The 26,956-nt window shown below is 38.3% G+C and overlaps 1 protein-coding gene across 33 annotated transcripts in view; it reads left to right on the top strand.

The window, feature by feature from the left end:
• Positions 1 to 26,956, top strand: part of RBFOX2 (RNA binding fox-1 homolog 2) — a 261,734-nt gene that overhangs the window by 194,440 nt on the left and 40,338 nt on the right. For 22 of the 33 annotated variants that reach the window (XR_007470231.1, XM_049694668.1, XM_049694673.1 and 19 more), the window contains 2 exons: positions 2,706 to 2,930; positions 25,475 to 25,621. Coding sequence is in view for 32 of the 33 variants with exons in the window: in XM_049694668.1 (XP_049550625.1) it covers positions 2,706 to 2,930; positions 25,475 to 25,621 (372 nt within the window). In the remaining variant the exon portion in view is untranslated. The remainder of the gene's footprint in view (positions 1 to 2,705; positions 2,931 to 25,474; positions 25,622 to 26,956) is intronic. The other 11 variants (XM_049694669.1, XM_049694670.1, XM_049694674.1 and 8 more) reach the window with 1 other exon arrangement.

Below are 26,956 nucleotides of genomic sequence, written 5' to 3'. Positions count from 1 at the left end.
ATAGCTGGACTATGGCAAATTCAAGTTTTACTTTCTGGAATTTTTTTTCCTAATATTTTTCAATCTGTGGTCATTTGAATCCATGCTGCAGAACCCATAGATGTGGAGAGCTAAATGTATATGTCAATTATATGTCAGTAAAAGTTCTTAATATTTTTGTGATTTGATTACAAAAAATTGGACTTATGGTTAATATGTATTTCAATTTGTTAATGAGATTAAGCACTTTTATCATACAGCCATTTGTATTTCATCTTCTGTGAATTGTTCAGTTATATTCTTTGCCTCTTTTTTTGTTGATTTGTGTGTTTCTCGTCAGTTTGAATAACTTACTCTTGACTTAGTGATGGTAACCAGTGTGTCTGTCTTACCTTTGCAGCTATTTTCTCCAGTTGGTTTTTCTTTTGACTTTAAAATCTTCCCCTCCTTCCCATCCTCTCTTCTTTCCTTCCTAACTTCCGTAACCAAATCTTTTTCTTTTTTTTCTGGTTTGTAGGTTTCCTATCCTACTTAAGAATCCTCCCCACCGCAGTAATATTCCTAATATTTCTTATATTTTCATAGTTTTAGTAGTTATATTTTAATTTTTTTTTTGCATATGCAGGTTGAGAGTTGAGGTTTATTTTTTTCCATTGGGTATTCAGTTTTTCACTTATTAAAAAGTCTTTCCTTCCGCCCATTGAATTGACTTGATGCCTAAATAGGCGCTGTAAATGTTTATGTCTGTCTCTGGATTCTTTTTTATCTCATTTATCTATTGTCTGTCTTTAAGCCAGTACCACACTGTTTTGATTACCATCACTTTATAAGTCTTGAACTCAGGTAGTTTGTGTTCTTTTTCAGAATTGTTGTGACTATTCTAGGTCCTTTGCATTTCTGTATAAATTTTAATAACAGCTTGTCAATTTATGCAAAAATACCTGCTGAGATTTTGATTGTGTTTGTGGGGTTTGGGATGCATGGTCATCTTAAGAATATCCAGCTTTACAATCTATGATTATATATTTCTCTATTTATAACAGCCTTTGTACATTTGTTGTTTTATTTTATGCAGATTGTCGTAATGATGGTTGAACCTTCCTTTAAAAATATTGTGAGATCTTTCTCCAGTTTTGGATTCATTTTGTTTGCGACAGTATGAGTTTAATGGCCATTAAGTTAATGTTGAAAACCTGGGATGATGTTTAGACAGTGCTGCTGGAAGTTCAGTTTCCTGCAACCCTCAGTGGGTAGAGAATCCCTTCTTAAATTGAGGGGGAGAAAGGATAACCGGGAGTGAGAAAGAAAGAAGAATAATTACTTCCTGGTTTGAAGGAAGTGATGCTCATGACTCGGAGGATTTTCTTTGATCCCTAATGATTTGATATCTAAAATATAGGGGGGGGGCTTCCCTGGTGGCGCAGTGGTTGAGAGTCCGCCTGCCGATGCAGGTGACACGGGTTCGTGCCCCGGTCCGGGAAGATCCCACATGCCGCGGAGCGGCTGGGCCCGTGAGCCATGGCCGCTGAGCCTGCGCGTCCGGAGCCTGTGCTCTGCAACGGGAGAGGCCGCAACAGTGAGAGGCCCGCGTACCGCAAAAAATAATAATAATAAATAAAATATAGGGGGATGGGAAACCTATCAAAGTGCTAACATTTTTAAGCATTTGACCATCTCTGCCAACTACTTCCAGAAGAACAGTGGCTCCAGACTTTGCAGACTTGTATATCTTTAGTAAAATAAGGGCTCTGCCTTTTTTGGAATAGAATGGGAGGTCAGGAGGTCAGTTGTTGAGAAGAAAGGGCTTTATGAAATCTCTTACACAAGGTTTAAACTCCTCTTTTGTATCTGAACTTAGACTGAACAGAAGTAAGACAGGGGCTGTGGAGCCAAAATGGCTTCTAACAATTTCCTGTAGTTACTGTATGTTCTTTAGTGATATTGCATGTATCACGCTGGATCCCAGGTAAACATCTGGGAATGGATGTCATGTGGAGAGGTATCCTGCTAGCCTTGTAATGCTAGCAGTAATTATGAGAAACTCAAATTTTTTTGTCTGGGGAATTTTTTTGTCTATTTCTAATTTAAGGAAAGGGTTTTTTGTTGGTTTATTTTTTATTAACCTAGTAGCCAAGACTTAAATAAATCTCTACCTTGAAATCCAAAGGTTAATTTTTTTAATAAGATGCTTTCTGCTGAACTCTGTGTTCTTAAAATCTAGAGGTCTATATTGTCTGGTTTTGAGAATTTAATTTATACTGTCATTCTGCCTATTGCTATGAATTGTAATTTAGTGAAATTGATTTGTTTTCCCGTAAGAATCACTAAAGGGATAGAGAGTGTTCTAAAGAAAATACTAATGGTCCAAATGAATTTCAACTCTTGTAATTTATCTTCTGTGAGAACTTTCCGGCATTTAAAATTTTTTGGTGTAAAGGAAGATCTTTGGCCTTTTGGCAACTAGTCAACTTTAATATGATCACGGACCTGTCTAAAAACCACAAATAGACCGAAGTTGGGTGTGTTTGTGTGTCTCCATACATACACCTATAAGTATACATATAGCAGTATTTCCCCTAATCCTGAGGCAGTAAGTAAGTGTTCCATTTTACCTGAGCAATGAGAGAATATTCAGGGAATTTTGTTCACTCACCTTAAAAATAATTATATGATGAGAATTTAAAGTCAATTTTTCTCCTTATTTTCTCTTTCTCTATTTGTTCTAGGGTAACCAGGAGCCAACAACAACTCCTGACGCAATGGTTCAGCCTTTTACTACCATCCCATTTCCACCACCTCCGCAAAATGGGATTCCCACAGAATACGGAGTGCCACACACTCAGGACTATGCCGGCCAGACCAGTGAGCATAACCTGACCCTCTATGGAAGCACGCAAGCCCACGGGGAGCAGAGCAGCAACTCACCCAGCACACAGAACGGATCTCTGACGGTATGTGAGTGATGAGGTGGCGAGCAGAAGGCGGCGTGTTGTCGTCGTTGGTCGTATTGAAATCTTCTTTTTAATCATCACACCAGAAAACCCTTTGAAATAGTTTTGCATTTACATTACATTACATAGCGCTTATGTAATTTCAGTTCTACTCTAAGCATTGTAATTAGAAGATAAGGATTTAGCATAAAACTCACGGTCATTGCCCAGGAGCTTACAGTCTAGAGATGGGACAGACAGTACAACAAGGTAAGTACAGTGATGGGAGTTAACTTAGCAGGATGCTGCTCTTTTCAGCTTCACAGGTAACCTTCGTTTTGCGGAATCTCATGGTCCCTTCTCTGTCCTCATCGTACAGAATCTGTCAGCAGCATTCTACACATTGCCTCCCCCCTCCTCCTTGAAATACTTAGTTGTTGGCTTTCATGACGCTCCCTGTTTCCCTCCTAAGCACTAGAAGCTCTTTCTTGGTCTCTTTTGTTGGTTCCTCTTTCTCTGTTCAGCTTTTAAACGTTGTGGTGCTCCAGGGCTGAGTCCTAGGACCCCTTTCCCTCCTATTTCATATGCTCTCTCTGTTGTATAATTATACTACTGAATTCACCTAGTTGCTCAGGCAAAACCTACGAGTCATTATTTCTTTATTTCCTTCATCTCTACATCCAGTCCATTAGCAAGTCTTGGTCCCCATAACTCTAGAACATTTTCTTAACTTCAGCCTCTTTCTCTTCATCCTAAGACCATAGTCTTAAGTGTGCATGATTAAGAGCTCAGCACTTCTGCCAGAGTTTTTGGGCCTGAGTCCTAATGTGACTCCTACTTAGCAGTATGACCTTTGGCCAGTTATTTAATCTCTCTGCCTTGGCTTGCTCATCTGTAAAATGAATAGCACCTATTTCAAGTGGCTTTTAGGAGACTTAAAAGAGTTTAATACACGTGAGGTGTTTATCATCATCGTCACCACTCTAGTCCAAACCTCTTCACTTATTTTCTATATTACTGTTGCCTAACTTATCACATAGCAGCCAAGATACTTTTTTTTTTTTTAATGAAAATAATGCTAATTTCCTGCTGGACTCTAATGGTTTCCTAACAGAATAAAATCCAGACTCTGTACTTGGTTTACTAATCCCTGGCCCCAGCCTACCTCTTTGACTTCATCTCTTACTACTTAGTAAGCAGGTAAAGGAAGTGTCATAAATTAACAATAGGTGTGTATCACATCATACAGATCACTTCAAATGATTATGAACTCACAGACTTAACAGAACTGCTGGAAAAGAAGAAAAAAGAATAAAATACATAAATCAGAGGCTTTATCAAGGTATTTTAATGACTAAGTCTATTTCTTAACTAGTTATCAGTCTTTTCTTTTTTCTATTTTCTATTTCTTTTTAAGTCAATTTTGGTAATTGATGTTTCTCTAGGAATTTTTCTATTTCATCTTAATTATTCTTTTGGTATAAAGTTACTCATAATAATAATCCCATTTTCTGTCATTTCTTTAGCGTCTGTAGTGATATCCCCTCTTTCATTCTTGATTTTGGTAATTATGTCTTCTTTTTTTCTTGGTCAGTCTAGCTAAGGTTTATTGATTTTGCAGCTTGTTCCAGAAAACCAGCTTTTGATTTCATTGACCTTTTCAAAAATCTGTTGTGTTTATATGTCACTGATTTCCGTTCTGATCTTTACTACTTCCTTCCTTCTACTTGCTTTGGGTTTGATTTGGTCTTTATTTTCCTAGCTTCTTGACTTGCAATGTTGGATCATTGATGTTAGAATTTTATCCTTTCTAATATGTGTTTAAAGCTATACCTTTCCCTTTAAGTTTCCCTATAGCTGCATCCCATAAAATGTGATATATTGTGTTTTCATTTTCATTCAGTTCAAGATATTTTTAAATTTTTCCTTTGATTTCTTCTTTGATCTTGGTTTACATAGACGTGTGTTGTTTAATTTCCCAATGTTTGAGGATGTCTCAAGTTTTTTTTCTTTAATCCCTTTGTGCTCAGAGAATATTCTTTGTATGATTTGAGTCTTTTTAAACTTAGTGAGACTTGTTTTATGGCTTAGTAGGTGGTCTGTCCTACAGAATGTTCCTAACCAGTTGGGCCTTTTATCAATATGAAATGTCCCTCTTTGTCTCTATTAATATTTCTTGTCTTAAGTCTATTTCGTGTGATATTAATATAACTACTTGAACTTTCTCATGATTACTATTTGCATGACATCTTTTTCCTTCATTTTGTTTCAAACTCTTTGAATCTAAGATGTGTCTCTTGTAAAAAACATAACATCTGGATCTTACTTCTTTTTCCGGTCTGAAAATTATTGCCTTTTTATCAGAGCATTTAGTCTATTTACATTTAATGTAGTTGTTAATGTGTGTGGATTTATGTCTGCCATTTTACTATTTGTTTTTATATGTCTTATGTCCTTTATTGTTCCTTCTTTACTGATTTATGTTAATTCTTTCTGTACCTTCTAAATCCTTTTGTGATTTTTTAAATTAGTTATTTATTTGTGTTATTTATGTATTTTCTTAGTTCTTGATCAAGGATTACATCTTTGAGTTATCACAACCTGCTGATGGCTGTGTGTGTGTGTGTGTGTGTGTGTGTGTGTGTGTGTGTGTTATTCTGGTAAAATATAGCAGCTTTGATCCAATATAGCTCTATCCCTCACCATCCTTTGTGCTGTTACTGTCATATATGTAGATAGATAGATAGATATAGATATATATATATAGAGAGAGAGAGAGCACTTCATATATATATACGAAGTGCTATAGTATTACAGTTACTACTTTAAAAATCTTCTATTTTTAAAGAAATTTACCATTTCCAGTGATTTTCTTAGCTTCCTATGGATTTGAGTTATTTTCCGATGTCATTTCCTTTCAGCTGGTAGCACATCTTTTAGTATTTCTGTAGACTAGGTCTGCTTGAAACAAATCTTCTGTTTTTGTTTACCTAGAATACCTTTATTTTGTCTTCATTTTTGAAGGCTAGCTGTAGAATTCTTGGTTGACGTTTTTGCCCCAACTCCTCAGCCCTCTGGCCTCTGATGAGAAGTCAGTTGTTAATCCTGTTGTTGTTCCCCTGTATGTGATGAGTTGTTTTTCTCTTGCTGTCTTCAAGATTTTTTTGTTTGTCTTTGGCTTTGAGCAGTTTGACGCTGATATGTCTAGGATAAATCTGTTTGTTTTATCATACGTGGAGTGCATTGAGATTTTGAGGTCTGTAGATTGTTTGCCATCAAAATTAGCAAGTTTTTGAACGTAATTTTTTCAAATATTTGTTCTTTCCTTTTGTTCCTCCTCCTGGGACTTTTGCTACAAGTAATGGGGATGCTTGTTCCCCACAGGTTCAGATTCTGTTTGTTTGTTTGTTTTTAAGCTGAATCTAAACAGAATCTAAGGTTCTACTCATTTTTCTTCAGTCTTCTTTCCGTTCTTTTGATTGGATCATTTCTGTTGATCTGTTTCAGTTTACTCTTTCTTTTTTCCGCCATATCAAATCGGCTATTAAGCCCATCTAGTGAATTTTTATTTTAGTTAATGTACTTTTCAACTCTGGAATTTTCATTTAGGATTTCTGTGTCTCTATTGAGATTCCTTACTTGTCATCGTATTTCCTTTAATTCTTTGAATACATTTGTAATTGTTACTTTGAAGTCACCTGCAGACTCTAACATCCAGTCCTCCTCAGAGCCCGTTTCTAGTTACTGCTTGTTTTCTTGAGTTGGGGCCACACTTTTCCTGTTTCTTTGCATGTCTTGTAACTTTTTAGTAAATTAGACATTTTAGTAATATATTTTAACAACTCTAAAGTTTTTTGGTTTTGTTTTTGTTTTTGAGAGGTGTAGGTGAGTATATATGTGTGAGTTTTAAATAGTTTGCCTGTACTTAAACTGTGGGCTCCTCTGTGGTGTGCAGCCACTGATGTGTCTGCTTAGTGATTTTCATTCTCGTTTTTACTTTTTAGCCTGACTGGGAGTCACCCCTGTGTCTCCATAGCCTATTGGTCAGCCAGTGATTTGGGCATAAGTTGTGCTTAATTAAGCACCTGGAGTGTGGAAAGCTTCCACCCTCTGCTGATCTGGTTTTGGGTTGGGAAGTGCATTTCACAGTACAGCCAGTTCTCAAGTATGCCTTGGCTTTTTCTTTCTGTTGGGCCCTTTTGTGTCTCCCCTCCTCATCTGCATATGTTCACAGTCAGCCAGGGATGTGAGGAGATCATATCTAGTTATTCTACTATTCTCTCATTTCCAGGATCTTCCCTTCAGATTTCTAGCTGATCCACCACTCACCCCAATCAGACCACAGCCTCAAGCTAGAAGAACTATATTTCCCCTGTTAGGTTCCCACCAAGTGTGCCACTTTAGCAGACAAGTCTGTGGTTTTCTACTGCGCCCCCCACCCCAGTACCCCAAGTGGAGTCCGCCCCCTCTGGCAGCAAAGCTGCTGGGTTTTGTGGCCCAGCCCTATCCTGATGAGCTCTCCCAGAAGAGCTGAGGATTAGAGGGTGGGGTTAGTGAGTTGGAGTAGGCCCAGGCAATAAGTTTGTAGACTCCTTCATGTTTTACTCTAAAGCTCTAGCAACTTTTCAAGAAACTTCTCTATTTATTTTCTGCCTCTGATTGATTTCCAGGACCGTGAAATGACTGACAAGTTTTCTTATTGTTTTGAGGAGAGGATTCACTGACCTCTTCATGCCATCAGAGCCAGAAGTCCCTTCCTTGAATCACTTCATGGTCGTTTGTACTGCACCTCTCCTCACCACTGCCCATTTATTTCTCTTTCTCTTTTTTTCCCTATTGCCACCTTTTCCCATTGTTTCAGATTCCTGGATTATGTGTCTCTAATGACAGTATTAACGGCGAGCTCTGTTCCTTAATATAAATATATACAGTTAAGACTTCTGTTCTTCATCCATATTAGAAACTATTCAGTATATAATTTTGCATTATATTGACCAATTTGAGTTTCTAAAGATGTATTGAAATAAGATTAGGAATCCTTATGAATAGACTGTGAATTTATTGGTGCTGAGGAGAAAATGGAAAATCCTTGAGTTGTGCCTGCAAACAGAACACAAGTTCTGTCATTTTAGGAAGTTGCTAACAATAAAATGGGAAATTATTAGGAAGCTCTGGTTGAAGATACTTCTTTTTTTTTTTTTTTTTTTTTGCGGTATGCGGGCCTCTCACTGTTGTGGCCTCTCCCGGTGCGGAGCACAGGCTCAGCGGCCATGGCTCATGGGCCCAGCCGCTCTGCGGCATGTGGGATCTTCCTGGACCGGGGCACGAACCCGTGTCGCCTACATCGGCAGGCGGACTCTCAACCACTGTGCCACCAGGGAAGCCCAATACTTCTTACATTTTTAAGTGTCCATTTTAATTGTGAGTGTGAATCCACTGCTCTTAAGCCATTTTACCTTTGGAAGTTGTGTGTGGGTGTGTGTTTCTCAGGGGAGGTGGGGTGTGTTTAGAGAGCGATCGAGCAGTAAGTAGAGCAGTATATTGTAAAACCTACCTAGATTTGACAACCATATAAATTATTCTGTTAAACCTTTACCTTCTACTTATATGTTTCATAAAAAGAGTCTGGTAATTCCTGTAGCCAATTAAATTCAAAAGGTAGATAAGAAGCATTGTTATTTATAAATAAATGATATCTTAAATTTGTATAACACTTTTCAGTTGAAAGCTTGATTCCACAAACACTATTTTATTGTGGCTCATAAAATAGCCCTTTGTGGTATGTTATTGTTTTTCTACTTGGGGAATTCAAAGTCTTTACTCTCCAGTCTGCCACTCTGACTCCCCATCTCCAACTCAATGGAAGTGATCGTGAATATATGCACTGGTCCTCTGAGCAGATGCTTGTGCATCTTTTCCCGCTCAGTCCAAGTGTTAGCTCTGCTGGGAAGCCCTGCTTGACTTTCCTAGGCAAAGCCAAATTCATGTATCCTTCATTTAGGCTCAGGTAGACTTCTGAGCTACCACCTTTTGTGGAACTTACGAGGTGTGATGTTTTTTGTTCACTTCTGTCTCCCTAACTAAACTGTAAGCTTCTTTTGCATTCCCCGACTTGTCATAGTACCTGGCACTTAATAGTTACTCAGTAAATATTTCTTGGGGAAAACAATGAAAGAAGATACAGGTGTGCCATGGGAGGTCTGAGGAGAGAGAAGTGAGCTCCTTGTGAAGATGGCATTGATCTGGGCCTTGTATTATGGGTGACTAGAATTCAGACATGTTTAGATGGTGGTGGGAAGAATTAGGAAAGTCATTTCTCAAAGCAAAGTTGGAGAGATGGGAAAGATCAAAATGTCTTTGAATAAAAGCATGGGTTTCTGTTTGGTTGAAGCTTGGGTGCTTGGTGGAGACTAGTGGGAAATAGGTGGGAGAAAGGTCCCTTGAGAGTACAAATTGGGAAGAGCATTTGAATGCCTGGCTGAGAAATCACTTTATTAAAGGTATTTGAGCAGGAAATGGAAGTGAGCAGAATTGTGCTTCAGAAGATTAATCTCTTGCATGTACAAGATAGTAGAGGAGCAGGAAGACTGGTTAGGAAAGGGTCTTATGGTTGGAGTTGATAATGGAGTTCTGGATTAGGGGTTGCAGTGATTATATACAGGAGGAAGTGAATTGAAGAGAAATTATGAAGATAGAATAAACAGAATTTGACAGCTGATTGGATAAGTAAAATAAGGAGATCAGAGTCAAAGATTTTTCATCCTTATTGCAATAACTATATCTTGAATAAAATCATTTTACCCCCCAAGTTTCAGTTTCCTCACCTATCAAATGAAGGTACTAATTCCTACCTGACAGAATTGTAGTGAGAATAAATTAGAAAAGCTTTGGAGATTACTTGTTTAAATAGTTATCGAGATAATCGCTTTTACTGTCTTTTTAAATCAGCTGTCCTGGTTGATGTCGTTTATTTGCGCTTTTTATTATTGTGTATTTTAATAGATCTTGTTTATGTTGGATAGTCCCATCTTGTTGATGGGGAGAACAAAAAGAAAGGATTTCTGACATAAAAATGAGAAATAAGCAATGAAATCTGGAGTTTTATTTTCAAAATATATTTTAGAAATTGATTTTAACATTGGGCTAGATGCTTCTTGTACTCTTAAGATGAGAGCTTGTTTTGACAGTCCTTTGGTCCCGTAGTGTGCATTAGCAAGAGAGATAGCAGTCAGGCGGCTCCCAGCTGGGTCTGCAGAGGCTTGATTATCGCTGAGCCTGCCTGCGGAGAAGAAAGGACCTCAGTTCCTGTATGTTTAGATATTTTCCAAATGCCAGCAGGCATAAATAGCCGAAGTATTGGAAGTAGATAAGCTTTGGTGAGTGATCTTCAGATACAAGATTTATATTTGTGTACATATTCTGCCAACCTATTGGATCATACTTTCCCTGAGGGCAGGAACTATTACTTGCCCTCCTCTTATTACTCCCAGTGATACACAATGGACATTTACTAAGTGGTTTTTGAATGAAAAAAGAAGCTTATAAAGGCAGAGTAAGTTGCTATTCAGTAACATCTTTTGAAGTATTTGAACAGAGTTGTTGGTGCATCTAAATTGAGGGAATAGTTGAGTGGTCTGCTGTGCTATATCATAATCTGCTGTAGATTTTATTAGCCCTCCTCACTGGTGGGCCTTTGAGCACAGCTCCAAGTAAAGATGACTCAGACCCCATATTGTTCATCATCCTCAGTTTCTTCTCTTTTTTGTACACCCTTTCTCTGGAGTTGAAGCCAGATTTCCTTGCATTTCTCTACCATCAGAAGATCAGTCTAACCGTCCTCCCTTGGAATTACCCACTGACCCTTACCTGAAGATGCCTTGTAGATTGGTGACCCATCAAATGTAGCCAGGAAGTTATACCACTTAACAGTGGGTCCATTTGCCCACACCAGGACTTCTGGAATATAATGGTAAAAATGGGGCCCATATCCTTCTCTCATGTTGTGTATTGTTGGGCGACGTTACCTTCAGCCTGCAGCGTAGGTATGATCATTAGCATTTTCCATCTCCAGGCTGGAGTTAGAGGCCTGGGACAACAGAGGATTCATTCATGCAGTCATCCAGTTTTCCAAGAGATGGAAAAGCTGCCTATGAGCAGCTTGGCAAGTTCACAGCTGGATTGATGAGGAAACTATAGCCTGGTCTGAAATGCAAAAGTTGCTGCAGAAAACCACACTCAGAGCCAGGCATGCATATTTTTCAATAGAGAAAATTGCCCTTTGGTTCACGTAAGACTCAAGACACCCTTTCAGCAAATTGTTAATATTGTTAAGTTGTGATTGTTGCTTCTTCTCTTTTGCATGCCTTCATTTATTTATTTTTATTTACTTATTAATTACTGATTATTATTACCCATTCTACCCCCACCCCACCCCTCAAAAAAAGAAACTGAAGCTGAAAAGTTTTGAGAACGGTCATACTCTGCTCTACTGGCCCTTGCTGCTCTCCCGTATGTTAGGGTAAGAATAAAGAAGCACTGATGATTAACTTAGTAGTGCAGTTTTTCTTAACCTGTCTACAAGAGTTGTGCATTTTCCGTAAATATTTGTACTATCTTTTGAAGTTGGTAAACTCTGTTTAGAATCACTGAATTTTAAAGCCAAAATAGATTTTAGAAATCATCTCACGCCCTCCTTTTACAGCAGAGGTCAGCAGTTTTAAGCGACTTGAACAAGGTTACAGCTAGCTCAAAACAGAGCTGGGACTCAGGAAATCTGCTTGAAGTCAAGGGCTTTTTTTCTGCTTCCCCATGTAAATTATAAAAAATAAAAGGCATCTCTAGACATGGTCTTAGTTTCCACTTACTCTTCAACTTTAAACCCAAGAACTTCAACTAGAACATACTTACAGATTTCTTTCATTCTGAAGCGTACATTAAAATATTAAAGAATCATTCAGTTAAGTATAAAGTTTTTAAAAATTGAGGTTATTGTCTCTGGTGTTTCTCTATATATATAATTTTTACATAATTCTGACTCGTGGTTTTAAAAAAGTGACTTGCTGTGGTTTTTGTTAACTGTGATACTGGTTTTTGTTTCCTGGGGTAATATATGGTAATATTACATATACAAATGATGCCATTTAGAATTCTTTTTTATAACACTTTGACCCACCGAGAAAATAGAACTAGATATTTTCTTTTTTGCGGTACGCGGGCCTCTCACTGTTGTGGCCTCTCCCGTTACGGAGCACAGGCTCCGGACGCGCAGGCTCAGCGGCCATGGCTCACTGGCCCAGCCGCTCCGCGGCATGTGGGATCTTCCCGGACCGGGGCACGAACCCACGTCCCCTGCATCGGCAGGCGGACTCTCAACCACTGCGCCACCAGGGAAGCCCCAGAACTAGATATTTTCTGAAGAAAATTGAGTTACTAGTTTATTGGGAAAATGTTAGCTGACATTTAAATGCCCAAACAAGACTAGATTCTCAGAATTTGACTTGCAGCAATACTCAAATACACAGAAGAAATACTTAAGCATTTCTCTTTAAAATAACTAAATCTAAACGTACTTTTGCTCAAGTAAGGGATTATTCTACATAAATGTAAATTCAATTTTTTATGCCCCCAAAATTGTGTTTGGTGTTAGCACTGGAAAAAATAATTTTATATGCATAGGTATTCTTGGTATGTTATTTTAGCACTGTGAAATTACCCTGATTTTCAGTAACTAAGTATATAAGCCAAGATTTCACTTTTTAGAAAGATATTCTATCATGTTAGGAGTACTCTTTAAGAAGGAATTCATAAGATCTAATTCCACCAGTTTTAACCCAGTATATACTCCATTATAAACATTTATAAAATTGCTTTAAATTTTAGATGCTAACAAGTCTAGTTGGTGGATCTTCATGGATTGTAGTACCAGATTTTTCTTTAAGGCACTGTAAAATGACATAATGAAAAGTGTCCCAACTTACTTTCTAAAATATTATCAGGAGAGACTGAATTTTTTTTAAAGCTGTTTTTTAAAAACTGTTTCTATTTATATAATATTGTGGTTAGGGCGCTTGAGCTAGGAAACCAGATTGAGTTAGGTTTAGCTCCCAGCTCCTTCCATTTGTTAAATGTATAACCCTGAGAGAATTATAACTAATGCTCATTTTCCTCACCTGTAAAACTGGTGATACTAGTTCCTAACTCATAGGGTTGTTTTTAGGATTAAATGAGAAAATGTACAGCAAGTACTTTGTATAATGCCTGGCACATAACAAATATTCAATAAATATTAGCTATAATTCTATTGGTATATAATTATTACATTTCAAAGAAGGTGTTAATAAGCAGTTCTTAAGTTAAAATAATACAAATTAACAGGCTGTCCAATTATATATCTCTTTTCTCTTTTGCCATTTTTTTCCCTCATACCCTTGGGAGCTTGTGCTCTAAGGGCCATCCTGATAAAAGCAGTATTTTTCAAAGTGAATTTTATATTTTGATCCACAAAAATGAATGAATGAGTGAATGAATGAATGATATATATAATATATGTTTAGGGAGAAAGGTGAGTTTTTTGTCTTCACAATTCACAGGAAACCTTTTAACTTTGTTTAGTCCAGTATTTCCCAAATTTATTTGACCATGAAACTCATTTTCTACAAAATACCAGTTAACATCCTGCAGAACTGTCATTCTACCCTTTGGGAAGTATTGCTCTATGATTTTTGAAGCATGTATACACACACGTATCCTTTAGATGTACTTAAAGCTGTTTTGGGCAATGACCTTTCCATTAGATTTTCTCGGGTATAAAATACATCAGTCTTATTTAATATAAGTTTGAATCATTCAAAATGGAAATAGTGTGATATAGAAAAATTAATGACACTTCACTTTTGTGCAGATTTTAAACTGTTAACAAAATTCAACTGAGTAAATTTAAAAGCTCTTATTGGCTTTATTCAGTGATTCATGAATTCGGTGGCATCCAATCTAGCACATGGAAAGGAGCTCTGAGTAAAATTGTCATTATATGCAGATGACATGATATAGAAAACCCTAAAGACTCCACACAGAAACTATTAGACCTGATAAACCAATTCAGCAAGGTAGCAGGATACACGATTAACATTGCATTTCTTTCTTTACACTAACAATGAAATATCAGAAGGGGAAAGTAAGAAAACAGTCCCTTTAAAATCACATCAAAAAATAAAATAAAACAAAATACTTAGGAATAAACCTGACAAGGCGGTGAAAGAATATGCTGAAAACTATAAAACGTTGATAAAGGAAATTGGAGATGATTCAAAGAAATGGAAAGATATCTCATGCTCTTGGATTGGAAGAATTAATATTGTTAAAATGGCCATACTACCCAAAGCAATCTACAGATTTAATGCAATCCCTATCAAATTACTCATGACATTTTTCACAAAACCAAAACAAGTAGTCCTAAAATTTGTATGGAACCATAAAAGACCCAGAATTGCCGAAGCAATCCTGAGGAAAAAGAACAAAGCTGGAGGCATAACCTTCTCAGACTTCAGACAATACTACAAAGCTACGTAATCAAAACAGTCTGGTATTGGCACAAAAGCAGACATATGGATCAATGGCACAGAATAGAGAGCCCAAAATAAATCCACACACCTACTGTCAATTATTCTTCAACAAAGAAGAGAAAAACATACAATGGAGAAAAGACAGTCTCTTCAGCAAGTGGTGTTGGGAAAGCTGGACAGCCACATGTAAATCAATGAAGATGGAACACTCCCTCACACCCCACACAAAAGTAAACTTAAAATGGCTTAAAGACTTAAATATAAGACATAACATCATTAAACTCCTAAAAGAGAACATAGGCAAAACATTCTCTGACATAAATCATAGTAATCTTTTCTTAGGTCAGTCTCCCAAGGCAATAGAAATAAAAGCAAAAGTAAACAAATGGGACCTAATCAAACTTATAAGCTTTTATACAGCAAAGGAAACCATAAACAAAATGAAAAGACAGCCTATGGACTGGGAGAGAATATTTGCAGCAATGCAACTGACAAGGGTTTAATTTCCAAACTATACAAACAGCTCATACAACTCAACAGCAAAATAAACAACCCAATCAAAAAATGGGCAGAAGACCTAAATAGGCATTTCTCCAAAGAAGACATACAGGTGGTCAATAGGCACATGAAAAGATGCTCAACTTCACTAATTATTAGAGAAATGCAAATCAAAACAACAATGAGGGGACTTCCCTGGTGGTCCAGTGGTAGAGAGTCTGCCTTCCAGTGCAGGGGACGTGGGTTCGATTCCCTGGTCGGGGAACTAAACTCCTACATTCCGCGGGGCAACTAATCCCACGTGCCACAACTACTGAACTCGAGTGCCTCAACTAGTGTGCACGTGTGCCGCAAACTACAGAGCACATGCACTCTGGAGCCCACGCGCCACAACTAGAGAAGAGAAAATGCGCACACCACAACTATAAGAAGCCCGCTCACCACAACGAAGAGCCTGCACTCTGCAACGAAAGATCCCATGTGCCGCAACAGAGATCCCACGTGCCACAACTAAGACCCGGCGCAGCCATGAAAATAAGATAAATGTTTTTTTTAAAAAAACAATGAGGTAGGGGCTTCCTTGGTGACGCAGTGGTTGAGAGTCCGCCTGCCGATGCGGGGGACACGGGTTCATGCCCTGGTCCGGGAAGATTCCACATGCCACGGAGCGGCTGGGCCTGTGAGCCGTGGCCGCTGAGCCTGCGTGTCCAGAGCCTGTGCTCCGCAACGGGAGAGGCCACAACAATGAGAGGCCCACGTAACGCAAAAAAAGCACAAAAAAAACAATGAGGTATCACCTCACACCAGTCAGAATGGCCATCATTAAAAAGTCTACAAATAATAAATGCTGGAGAGGGTGTGGAAAATGGGGGACATTCTACATTGTTGGTGGGAATGTACATCATTGCAGCCACTATGGATAGCACTATGGAGGTTCCTTAAGAAACTAAAAATAGAGTTGCCATATGATCCAGCTGTCCCACTCCTGGGCATATGTCTGGAGGAAACTGTAATTCAATGTTCACAGCACCCCAATGTTCATAGCAGCGCTATTTACAATAGCCAAGACATGGAAGCAACCTAAATGTCCATCAACAGATGAATGGATAAAGAAGACGTGGCATATGTATACAACGGAATACTACTCAACCATAAAAAAAAGAATGAAATAATGCCATTTGCAGCAACGTGGATGGACTTAGAGATTATCATACTAAGTGAAGTAAGTCAGAAAGAGAAAGACAAATATCATATATCACTTATATGTGGAATCTAAAATATGATACAGATGAACTTATTTACAAAACAGAAACAGACTCAGACATAGAAAACAAATTTATGGTTATCAAAGGGGAAAAGGGAGGGGATAAATTAGGAGTTCGGGATTAGAAGATACAAACTACTATATATAAAATAGATAGACAACAGTATGTGTATATATATATATAACTGAATCACTTTGCTGTGTACCAGAAAGTAACCCAATATTGTAAATCAACTAAACTTCAATTGGAAGGAAGGAAGAAAGAAAGAAGCTCGGAAAAGCTGTACAGGATGAGATTTTATAGGCAGAGGGAACAGGAACAAGGAGGTTATACTGGGCATTTGCTGATTGGTTAAAGCATTTCCTTATATGGAGCAAAGGAAAATCTTGGAGCCTTGGATTCTTGGGTTAGGTAACTTCTGCTGAGTAGACAACTTATTGGTTGCCCTAGACCTTTCTTTTCTGGGAGAGCAGAGCATAGAAACTTAAGTTTTGGTTTACTGACATGGGGATTTGCTTGAGCAACTTCATCTTGAGTCTAATGTGGTCCCTTTAAGAAAACCAATGTGAATCTTCCCAAATAAGAACTCTGTTAATAATTGCTTAATTTCAAATCTGTATGAATTGTGTGGCAGTTCATGTGGCAACTCTACTTTTAGCAATTAATAGAAATATCTATTATCTTTGATAAGTTTGGTCTTAAACTTTGCAGCTTTTACAACCATGTCCCTTGCACTATATGTGACTGATTTTATAAAATTGTGAGAATATCTAATTCATCCTATGAGGAGGATTCACTTACACCTTGACTGAAGGCCAATCCCCTATCCAAAAGAAATTGAACCCAACTAGGAATCATTTATATTTTTGTTCGTAAAACGATGAGCTCTTAAGGGAAAATGCTACAGGAGATGAAACTTTGTGACTGGCCTTTTGCAAGTAAAAAAGATTTACAAATTAAACTATTTCTGATTTGGGAATAGATAATAGTACTATTAGATTAAATTTTTTTTTTTCTTCATCATGCCAACAGTTTGAAACAGATGGGCTTTTCAGCCCATTTCTGACTTTTATAAGTGGTCTGACCCACATATTTAATATGAACAACAGTATTTGTCTACAATTGTGCCTGTATGTAGTCTTAAACCAACTAAACATTCTGTGTTCTAATATTCTGTAGGGCTTAGAATCTGACATCCCAAAATTCTTTTTTCTTTTCTTAGAACTCTTTGTTTTGAAATAGTTTTAGACTTACAGTAAAGTTGCAAAAGGAGTACAGAAAGTTTCTCCATGTTCTTTATCTAACTTCTTCTGATGTGAACATCTTACATAGGTATAGTACAATTTTCAGAACCCAGCAATAAGAAGTGTAGGTACAATATTATTAAGTAAAATATTCAGTCACCAGTTTTCTGTTCTGAATCCAATCCAGGATCCCACATTGCACTTAGTTGTCACGTCTCCTTATCCCAAAATATTTTAATCATCCTCAGCTTATATCTGAAGTAGTTCTAGGCTCTGAAGAACAGAGAAAGGAAAAAATCTTGTATTTATAGATTTGCTGTAAGATGATTAGCATGTCTCATTTCTGAGGTCTCTGCTTGTTCTACCTCAGCCTTTCATGTATGCGTTGGAGAAGGGCTATAATGCAAGCTCTTCCTTCTTGAGACACTAAGGTTATTATTGCAAGCGAGCCTTGTTTCCCAAAATATTTTATACAAGTCAGCTCAAAACAAATATAGGCTGTGTTGACCTATTTTGCTGCCTTCATTAAAATATGTGCATATAGTATTATAAGATTTTATGAAACACTTGTTTCAGGTTACTTTTGAATACATCCATCTAATTTTGCTTCCTCTAAAAGTACAGTAAATGGTGGTTGTGTCTGTGTGTTTTTAGGAATATAAAAAATAAGAACAGGAGAATTAATCATTTTGGAAGCTAGAAAGCAGATGGCCAATTAGTAACTAACTTAGCAGACCCAAATGAGTTTATCCCTAAGCCAGTAGTGGGAGAAAGCTGAGAAATGATTCAGTTTATACCACAAAAATTTGAATTTCAGAAACATGACTCCAGGGACTTCCCTGGTGGTCCAGTGGTTAAGACTCTGCCCTTACACTGCAGGGGGCATGGATTCTATCCCTGGTCAGGGAACTAAGATCCCACATGCTGCATGGCAAAAATAATAATATAACCAAAAAATAAATTGTTTTTTAAAAACAGTTCTCTCAGAAACACGGCTCCAATTAGATTTGGCAAACTTCTCTGGATAACCTAACTCAAGAGGAAGGACTTAAAGATGCATGAGTCAGGGGGTTCCCCAAGAAATTGCTTACCTAACTGAACCTAGAATGAATCACAAAGTCATCAAGCCCCTCTCTCCCACCCACTCAGAACTTGCAGTCAGTTTTTAGCTACTTTCCCCACCACAATTCTTAATTATGATCAAGACAACCAAGGATTACTAGATACCTGGGGAAAACCTACAACATGGAAAATAGAGAATAAAAACTAACAAACGAAAAGAGAAATTTGGAAGAAAAGGAACCCCTTTCTCCTCAGAAATTACCAAAACAATAATTTATATCCTCAGAGAGATAAGAGAAGGTACTGCATCCACTAAACAAGAATGAAAAGCTAGTTTTCGTTTGTTTGTTTTATTTTTGGCTACGTTGGGTCTTCATTGCTGTGCGCGGGCTTTCTCTAGTTGCGGTGAGCGGGGGCTACTCTTCCTTGCGGTGCACAGGCTTCTCATTGCGATGGCATCTCTTGTTGCAGAGCACAGGCTCTAGGCGTGCAGGCTTCAGTAGTTGTGGCTCGCGGGCTCTAGAGCGCAGGCTCAGTAGTTGTGGCCCACGGGCTTAGTTGCTCCGCGGCATGTGAGATCTTCCCGGACCAGGGTTCGAACCTGTGTCCCCTGCACTGGCAGGCGGATTCTTAACCACTGTGCCACCAGGGAAGTCCCTGAATTGCTAGTTTAAAAGGTGAGGGGAATGGGGGGTTCAGAGAAGAAAAATGAGCCCTTGAAATTAAAAACATGTCAACAAAATGAAAAAACTTCATTGGAAGGTTGAAAGATGAGATGGAAGAAAAAGAGGTCTCCAGTCTCTTATCCACAATTCCAAAATCTGTAAAGTTCTGAAAGTCAATAATTTTTTCATAAGTTTGCAGCAAAACTCACAACATATGTATAGTCTTTATCACATTTATGTGAATATGCTTATATTTTGCTACAGAAATATCACTGCTCCACATCTCATTGATAGTGTTACATACGGGTTTACGCCATTACTGCCTTTCTAAAAATCCTAAAAGTTCTGAATTCTGATACACATTTGGTCCCAAAGTTTTCAGATAAGGGATTAAGGACTTATATCCCAGAAAATAGAGCCAAAAGACAGAGAGATGGAAAATACAAGAGATAAGAAAGTTAGAGGATCAGTTCAAAAGATCCAATATCTAATAATACAAGTTTCAGGAAGAGAGAAAGACAAAATGTATAGGGTAGGAGTCATCAGCAAAATAATTCAAAAAAGGTCCCAGGACTGAAGGATATTAATTTCCAGCTTAAAAGAGACCACAGAATTCTCAGAAAAATAGAACAGTATAAAACAAACCCACATTAAAGCCTGTCACTGTGAAATTTTAGAGCACTGGACATATTTGGATAATCTACAAACCAGAGAGAGTGGGGGAAAAGTCACATACAAGGAGACAGGAGTCATAATGCCTTCAGATTTCTCAACAACACTGGAAGGTAGGCTACAGTTGAGAGTTACCTTTAAAATTCTGAAGGATTTTTTTTTTCCCAACCTGGAATTCTATACCCAGTCAAACTGTCATTAAAATGGGAGGGTAGATGTTTTCAGACATGAATCAGATTCTCAAGAAAACTTTGCTAAATTTAATTTCCTTTTCTTCTCCTTCAGCCTCACAGAGGTGAAAATAAGAAATGAAGACACAGACAACAAGAGGAAAAATAAATATTGGAGAAAATGGATAATCCATAAATCAAAATATTATTCCTGAATTAATCAAGAGATTCCTTAGTATCTCAGATTATGTATTAAGTCTTATTATGATAGAGACTTAGAAAGTAATACTTCATCTTGTATTGCCCAGGGTTCTTTTTCAGACCATAACAGAACATTTGTTTACAATGTATAAATAGTCACAATATTTCCATTGTTTCATAGGGGAGTCAGAAAACTAAATCCATTTTCCAGTTACAAGAATTTTTAAAGGTCACTTAAAATTTTTTTTTTTTTAGTCCTCACTTCTAGAATGAGGTTTTGAGACTTACAAATCTGATTTGCTCTTCAGTGTCAAGTGCCCTGGGTTTCACCTCAGTGAAGTAGCCCTCACTGGGGAGGCCAGGGTGTCTGAAGAGTGGATGTATAGGCTTTAGTCACATGGTTGCATTGAGCAGGACCACTGCTAGTCCTCACTGTAAACAGCCCACAGACTCCAGCCTCTTCTGTTTCACCCCCTGCCCAGTGAATCACGTAGGTCAGAAAATGACCACAGAAGGGAAGAACACAGAACCTTGGGAGGTTATTTATATAGTCAGTAAAGTTGCTCAGCAGTTAACAATAGAAAATAAAGCAAACCAGCACTGTATTGACTGAGATTTTTCTCAGAACAGTTTAACTGTCCACTTTTCACAAAGATACAGCCTTAAAAACTTCTGTTTACTTCTGCTCTCTGATTTGTGTGTTTCAACGATTAGTAATCTATAGTGAGGTAAACTTAAAGTTGCGAATGACAGATGGGAAATAAGATCTCATTTAACTACATGCAATGTATATTCCCTATTCCTATTTCCACTATGTACAGAAATCTGCTTTTCAGTCTCTTTGAATATCAGTTTAGTAGTTCTCTGGCTTTGTTTCCTTCATGAATGTCAGTGTGCCTTTGCTGGTTTTCTTTCCTCTCCGTTTCCTCCCCTTCATGGCCTGACCTGCTCCTGTTCCCTCGAGGCATAGAATACATGTCACCTCTTGTATAGCTTTCCCTGCCCCTTACCTCATGCCTACCTCCACCTTCAGGCGGGGGTCCTGAGAAAGTGGAGCATGGGATCCACACGGGTTCTTCATTCTAAGATAAAAAGAAGAGAGCATAAAAAGAAGAGTGCAGTGCTAGGAAGGGGGTGGTTTAGCATATGACATTGGGCCACCTGGTTTTTAATTCCTACTCTGCCACTTAATATGTGACCTTGGGCAATGAACTTAACCTCTCCATGCCTTAGTTTCTGCCTTTGTCAATTGGAGGACAATAATAGTACCTGTCTCATAGATTACTGTGAGGATTGAAGAAAATAATACATGTAAAGTACATTCTTATATAGAGCTTAAGAACATGTACTCTGGAGCCAGGCTGCCTGTCTTCAAGTCCCTGCTCCATTACTTAGTCAGTCTTTCTACTCCTCAGACTCCTCAGATGGTTGCTAACATCTCTGAGCCAAAAGTGCCTCTGAATCAGATTCTTTTAGCTGAACACGGGGTCAAAAGGAGGGAGTCCATTCTGTGTCTTTAAAAAAAACAAAAACAAACAAAAAAGCAAAAGCTACTGTTAGGGTTGTTGAAAGAATCACAATTAACATATGTAAAATACTTAGGCCAGCGTGTGACAAACAGTTAGCACTATTTAAGTATTATTTATTATTGAAAGGCGTAGGTAAGGGTCTATTTTACAGTATGCACTCAAGAGTGTATGCACTCTACTCAATGCTCCGTGGTGACCTAAATGGGAAGGAAATCCAAAAAAGAGGGTATATATATATATATATATATATATATATATATATATATATATATATATATATATATACACACACATACATGTAGCTGATTCACTTTCCTGTACAGTATAAACTAACACAACATTCTAAAGCAACTATACTCCAATAAAAATTTTTTTAAAAAGTAATACTTGCTGTTTTACAGGGAATTCCCATTTTTCAACAAAATTCAAAATAAGAAGTGGAGAGAAGAAAGGGTCTGGGGTTGAAAGAGAGGAAAGCGAGTTAAAGCCATGATAGGATGCCACTACCTCCCACCCGCATAGTTAAAATGAAAATGATGATACTAAAAACAGCTGGAACTTGCACACACTGCTGATGGAGTGTAAGTTAGTACAGCCACTTTGCAAAACTGATAGTATCTTTGAAGGCTGAACCTAGACATATCCTTGATCCAACAAATCCAATCCTAGATGTCTATTCACCCAACAGAAATGCCTGCTCCTGTGCGCCCAAAGATGTGTAACAATATTTATAGGAACATTATCCTTAATAGCCAAAAACTGGAAGCAGCTCAAATAAATTCTGTATGGTTATAAAATGTACAACAGTGTGTGTGTTATTATGATGTGTAAAAGAAGCCAGACACAAAAAAGTACATAGTGTATGATTCCTTTTTTTAAGTTCAAAAATGATAGAACTAATCTATGGAGTTAGAAGTCAGGATGGTGGTGATCCTTTGTCAGGGGAGTAGAAACTGGAGTGGGGCCCACAGGTGATGCTGGAGTTCTGTGGCTTAATCTAATTTGATGGTTACGTGAGTGTATTTTCTTTGTGAAAATTCATGCAGCTGTATTCTTATGACTTATGCATTTGTTAGCTATGTATGTTAAACTTCAATTTATAAATGTATTTAAAATCAGAAGCCTTAAGAATTTTGGAAATAATGGTTCACTTTTTCTACTTGCTAAGTCTCTGGAGAATTAAAGATTTCATACTTTTAAATAATGTAGGTGTTCACCACAAGGCTGGAAAATTAACCAATTTGGCTTCTTTTTCATCAATTGTGTCTTCTGGACTGTAAAATAATATTCTCAAGAACAGAAATTAAGTACCTCAGGCAACATACTTGGAAGTAATGGTTAGTTTTCATTTATCCTGCCACCTCACATACCCTTTTACAGACTACATAGTCTACATATATAAGCTATACATAAAACTATGGTTTGGAGCTAGAATCGGTCTTTTTAACTTTTCTCTGAGTGATAACACTGTCATCCTTCAGATCAGATCTGGTGGTTTTAAAGTTTGATTGAAGAAAGAGTTTTATGTGATCCAGCTGTGAGATGTGAGAGGCAAGTTGGAAGGTGCTCGAATGAGCATCAGTTGTAATTGGTGCTTGTGCTCGTTGCTTTGGTGTCCGTGATGCTGCTTTTTAGTAACTTAGTGAGTTTTATCTTTGAATGGAATGTGTTTTGTTTAGTCTGCATTGTGCCCAGACTGAGGATTGAAAACCTTACACTTTCACAGAACATGGCTTTGTAGCTCTTTCCTTTCCTGCTATTTTTGTACCATGTGAATGTGAGGCACAGTGAGGCCACCTGCGAGGCCTGAATGGCAGGAGATAAAAGCGGCCATCCCTCAGATTGACACTTGAAAAGCTGGTATACATTTGGAGTTCATTCCTGTTTATCCTTTATATGTTAAAGTCTCAAACTTCATTTCAACATGGTTTAAACATCTCTGAGCCAAAGGTATCTCTGGTTCAGTTTCTTTTAGCTGAACGCTGGGTCAGAGTAGGGGGACCCATTCCGTGTCACCCAGAATCTGCTAGAGGGACTCAGTTCTCATTCAACTGAGATAATAAGAACAGCAAGTTCCACTCCTGTTTTAAGTGTGTTGGTTTAATCATATCATTGAGCCATCCAGTTTGGCATGCGCTTCACAGGGAATAGTAAAAACATAAGGTTCTTAAATTGTCAAATTAATACTTCAAAGTAAATGTTTTTTGAATGCCTAGAATGTATCACACCTGTTAGGTATTTGTCAAAAGTATTTCTCAACATAGCAATTTTTTGAGGACTTAACTGAAAAAGAATTAAATTAACACATGCCTAGGACATTGCAGAAGAGATTCATGATTAAAAATGCACACCCACACTCACCCATATTCTTTCACTATGGATATATACAAATCTAGCATTTATGGGTATGTAGTAGATTAGGCAGGGTCCCTTCAAGCCTTTCCCAACAGATTTTTCTAAATGCAACTTTGCTCTGGGCTACAGAAGGGTAGGTTCCCTTTGCTGAAGTAGCAGGAATCGCATAAATTAGGGAGGAGAGTACAGATTGGTTTCGGAGTAAGAAGCTTCTTCAGTTTTTGAGCAAGGGCCCTTTGTCACTAGGTGTCTCCTCTTCATAAATAATGTTACAGTACTTTGGTAACCCAGTAGTCATAAACCCTGGAACTAATAGAGAGAATGAAATATAAAAATATTCCCTTATTTCCTGAAATGATGGACCAGAAATACTGGTATCTCCACAACTAAGTATTATACCACAGACTCTATATTTTCAAAATGGAAAGATCTCAAAAATAGGAACTTCGGGCTTCCCAGGTGGCGCAGTGGTTAAGAGTCCGCCTGCCGATGCAGGGGACACGGGTTCGTGCCCCGGTCCGGGAAGATCCCACATGCCGCGGAGCGGCTGGGTCCGTGAGCCATGGCCTCTGAGCCTGCGCATCTGGAGCCTGTGCTCCACAACGGGAGAGGTCTCAACAGTGAGAGGCCCGTGTACCGCAAAAAAAAAAAAAAAAAAAAAAAAGGAACTTCTGTAAGAATCTAAGAACAAAGTACTATTTTTATTTTTTTAATTCATTATTCTTTTTATTTGTTTGTTTATTTATTTATGGCTGTGCTGGATCTTCGGTGCTGCACGCAGGCTTTCTCTAGTTGCGGTGAGCAGGGACTACTCTTCGTTGCGGTGCGTGGGCTTCTCGTTGCAATGGCGGAGCACGGGCCCTAGGCACGCGGGCTTCAGTAGTTGTGGCACGCAGGCTCAGTAGTTGTGGCTCACGGGCTCTAGAGTGCAAGCTCAGTAGTTGTGGCGCACGGGCTTAGTTGCTCCGTGGCATGTGGGATCTTCCCGGACCAGGGATCGAACCTTCGTCCCCTGCATTGTAAGGTGGATTCTTTACCACTGGGCCACCAGGGAAGTTCCTCTCCATGTGATCTTGAGCAAGTCACTTAGTGTTTCTAGTATCTCCCACTTTACTAATGTACTATAAATATGCAAAAGACGTAAATTTTTTGGTAAACCATAGCATTTTGAACACAGATAACATCTTTGGTTTTTTTCTCTTTGAAAGGACAGCTGTAATTTTTGCTTAAAGACACACTGTTTGAGAATGATTGGGGTGGGGGAGGACTTCAATTATTTTATGTAATTCTTGTGAAATAATTGTATTTATTTTTCCCTTAATGTTGTTTATTTCTTTGCTTAGCAGACAGAAGGGGGCGCACAGACAGAAGGCCAGCAGTCACAGACGCAAAGTAGTGAAAATTCAGAGAGTAAATCTACCCCTAAACGCCTGCATGTCTCTAATATTCCTTTCCGCTTCCGGGATCCTGACCTCCGGCAGATGTTTGGGGTAAGTCTCTGAAGTCCTTTTATGGTTTTACAATGAAAATATACTTTAACTCACCAGATGTATTATTAGTCATTACTACTTTAGGATAAAATTACAAGTATGTTGAGAAAGATCCTGAGGTAAATCATTATTTTCATCAGCCTTTAGAAACTTTCCCATCTCCTGGCCTATTCTAGACATTATCCTTGCAAATTCTCACATACATAAGATGACTCCACAACCCAGTTTGCCTGGGACTGAGGGGTTTCTTAGGATGTTCAGAAAACCCAAGCACTGAAATCAGGACAAGACAGTAATCCCTGCCTTTCAAAGGGTTATGAATTAAGTAAAATCATATCTGTGATCTAAAATCAGGTATAGGGGGTTAGTTTGCTGCCTGGCGTGTTCTTCCAGCTGTTTACTTCCTCCCAGAATCACTGTCATGAAAACGAAGTATAATAGCAAATATTTAAGTTACTCAGAAATGAATGGCTGCTGAGAATCTTAATTCTTTTTTGGGGCTAAGGTGTTGTTGCCTGTTTTAATTTGATCAAACACTTAACTTGAACTGGGAGTAAGAAATAATTGATTTTTGTTTTAATTATTTGGATAGCAGCCTAATGCTTTGTCAGAAAAGCAAATGCCCTTCTTTAAGTCTCGGTTGTGGCCACTTCATGGCGACAAGACCCTGGAGCAGAGTTCTGTCACTTACAGCTGACTTCCTGGATGTGTTTTCTACACCAAAGGCAAGGCCAGGGTTGAGATTTAATGGTATTTTTGAAGCACTGGAAGAGCTTTTCAGCATGAAATGGTAGCCAGCTATTCTCCAGCTCTACAGAAAAGAGAGCAACAGAAAATATAAAGGGCAACGTAAAGAATTTAGGTTACAGCACTTCCCTGGTGGCACAGTGGCTGGGAGTCCGTCTGCCAGTGCAGGGGACACAGGTTCGAGCCCTGGTCCGGAAAGATCCCACATACTGTGGAGCAACTGAGCCTGTGCACCACAGCTGCTGAGCCTGTGCTCTGGAGCCCGCAAGCCACAACTACTGAGCCCACATGCCACAACTGCTGAGCCCACATGCCACAACTACTGAAGCCCGCATGCCTGGAGCCCATGCTCCACAACAAGAGAAGCCACCGCAATGAGAAGCCTGCACACTGCCTCAATGAGTAACCCCCGCTCACCTCAACTAGAGAAAGCCCACACGTAGCAACGAAGACCCAACGCAGCCAAAAATAATAAGTAAATTTAAAAAGAAAAAAGAATTTGGGTTATGTTTAAGAAGAAACTTCCCAGGAGTATGAGTTACTAGGTTCTCTACTGAATTATCAGAGATAATATGGAACCTTAATCTC

Source organism: Orcinus orca, chromosome 11, assembly GCF_937001465.1.
Source record: "Orcinus orca chromosome 11, mOrcOrc1.1, whole genome shotgun sequence".
NCBI classification, from domain to species: domain Eukaryota; kingdom Metazoa; phylum Chordata; class Mammalia; order Artiodactyla; family Delphinidae; genus Orcinus; species Orcinus orca.
The sequence above is the reverse complement of the archived record's forward strand: the minus strand, read 5'-3'. Positions and strand labels throughout refer to the sequence as shown.